The 1,662-nt window shown below is 43.6% G+C and overlaps 1 protein-coding gene across 1 annotated transcript; it reads left to right on the top strand.

Moving 5' to 3' along the window:
* Positions 1 to 6: 6 nt before the first annotated feature.
* On the top strand, positions 7 to 1,659 carry LOC111650773 (mitogen-activated protein kinase kinase kinase kinase 3-like; the record flags this gene model as incomplete). Its single annotated transcript, XM_023400685.1, has 5 exons — positions 7 to 108; positions 303 to 365; positions 460 to 541; positions 926 to 1,042; positions 1,627 to 1,659. Coding segments are annotated over exons 1-5 (318 nt in total), but the record flags the coding sequence as incomplete, so codon positions are not given.
* Between the last annotated feature and the right edge of the window lie 3 nt (positions 1,660 to 1,662).

Below are 1,662 nucleotides of genomic sequence, written 5' to 3'. Positions count from 1 at the left end.
GGAAAAGAAGGGCGGGTACAACCACCTGTGTGATATCTGGGCAGTCGGCATCACCGCCATCGAGCTGGCTGAGCTCCAACCGCCCATGTTTGACCTCCACCCAATGCGGTGAGTCAGCACAGACAGCAGGAACACCGGCTCAGACAGCTGGAAAACACACTTCATGAACTCTGCATCGTGTCACAGCAGAGACATAACAAGCAGAGATTTGTGTTATGTAACATTTCAGCCCCGGACAGTCACTTGCAGATAAACAATTAAGACATTTTGCAGCCCGGTGACATTTAAAAACAATGTTTCAGTGCGCTGATGTTGATGTCCAAGAGCAACTTCCAGCCCCCGAGACTAAAGGATAAATCCAAGTGGTGAGTCAGGTTGCCTGTGTTTTTTTCACCCTTTAATCTGATCAATACCTTGTAGATATACAATCTCTTCACACCATATTCCCTCTCTTTGCAGGTCTGCAGGTTTCCAGAGCTTTGTGAAGATGTCTCTCATTAAAAGTCCTCGTAAAAGGCCGTCAGCTGAGACGCTGCTGCAGGTGAGCTTTTTCTTTACAGCTTGTCATTAATGAAACGTGGTTAACGATCCATGACATCACCTTCACGTATCCAGGAAAGGTTCACTGACTGCCGCTCTCTTGTACCAGCATGCATTACATTCATACAGTTCAGTCCACTCATACTGGGAGCTACCCAACAGAAGATGTTATGATGATTCATCAATAATGAAAATAAATGAGTTGCAGCCCTAAATCCGAGACATTAGCAGTGATCCAGAGGTCTTGAACCAGCTTAGCAATGTCCTTCCAAAGTTTGACCATTAATTAGTGTTGCAGGCAGAGTAGATTTAGTAGTTTTTCAGTGCCTTGTTGCCAAGTTTTCTGGTGGTTTTCAAAGCTGTGATCAGTAACTTCTTCCTCCAGCATCCGTTTGTGACGCAGCTACTGACACGTAACCTGGTGATTGAGCTTCTGGACATGGCCAACAACCCCGAGCTCCACTCCAGCCACACACACAGCCTGGATGACAACGACCTGGAGGTCAGTGCCACAAGGGACATAACTGAAGAACTGACCGAAAAACTAGAATTACTGCCTCCTCCACTCAGACTAGCTTCAGATTACATCCCTGTTTCTCCAGAGTCATATAAGATATGAACCATTTGTGTGAAGTTGCTGTGTGAGGTCTTGAGTAATGGCTAAAAAGTGTTTTGTGAGGTCACACTGGCCTTTGACCTTTGACCGCCAAAATCTAACTCCCAAAATCTAAGTGCCAAATGTGAAGAAATGACCTTGAAGATTCCAGAGATATTGCTACAAAGCCAAAACCGTGTTTTTTGAGGTCACTGTGACCTTGACCTTTGACTTTTGATCACCAAAATCTAATCAGTTTGTCCTTCAGTCCAGGTGAATGTACTGACCAAATTTGAAGTTTTGTCTAAGAATGTATAAGGTCAACAGTTTTTAGCCATTACTTCACACACTTCACAGCAATTATGACAAAATTTCACACAAATGTTTAATATTCTATATGACACATCTGTGTTTGTATTCAAAGCCTGATTTGTCTTTTTCAGAGTGAATAATGTTTTTTTTTCTGGTGTGTCTCATAAACGTGTTGACAGGTTGGGGAAATAGCTCCTGACAAGATCCAGTCAGCC

This window comes from Seriola lalandi, unplaced genomic scaffold (genome assembly GCF_002814215.2).
Source record: "Seriola lalandi dorsalis isolate HSWRI2012SDOR001 ecotype SW California unplaced genomic scaffold, Sedor1 jcf7180002052875, whole genome shotgun sequence".
NCBI classification, from domain to species: domain Eukaryota; kingdom Metazoa; phylum Chordata; class Actinopteri; order Carangiformes; family Carangidae; genus Seriola; species Seriola lalandi.
This window is presented reverse-complemented; position numbering and strand designations above follow the sequence as displayed.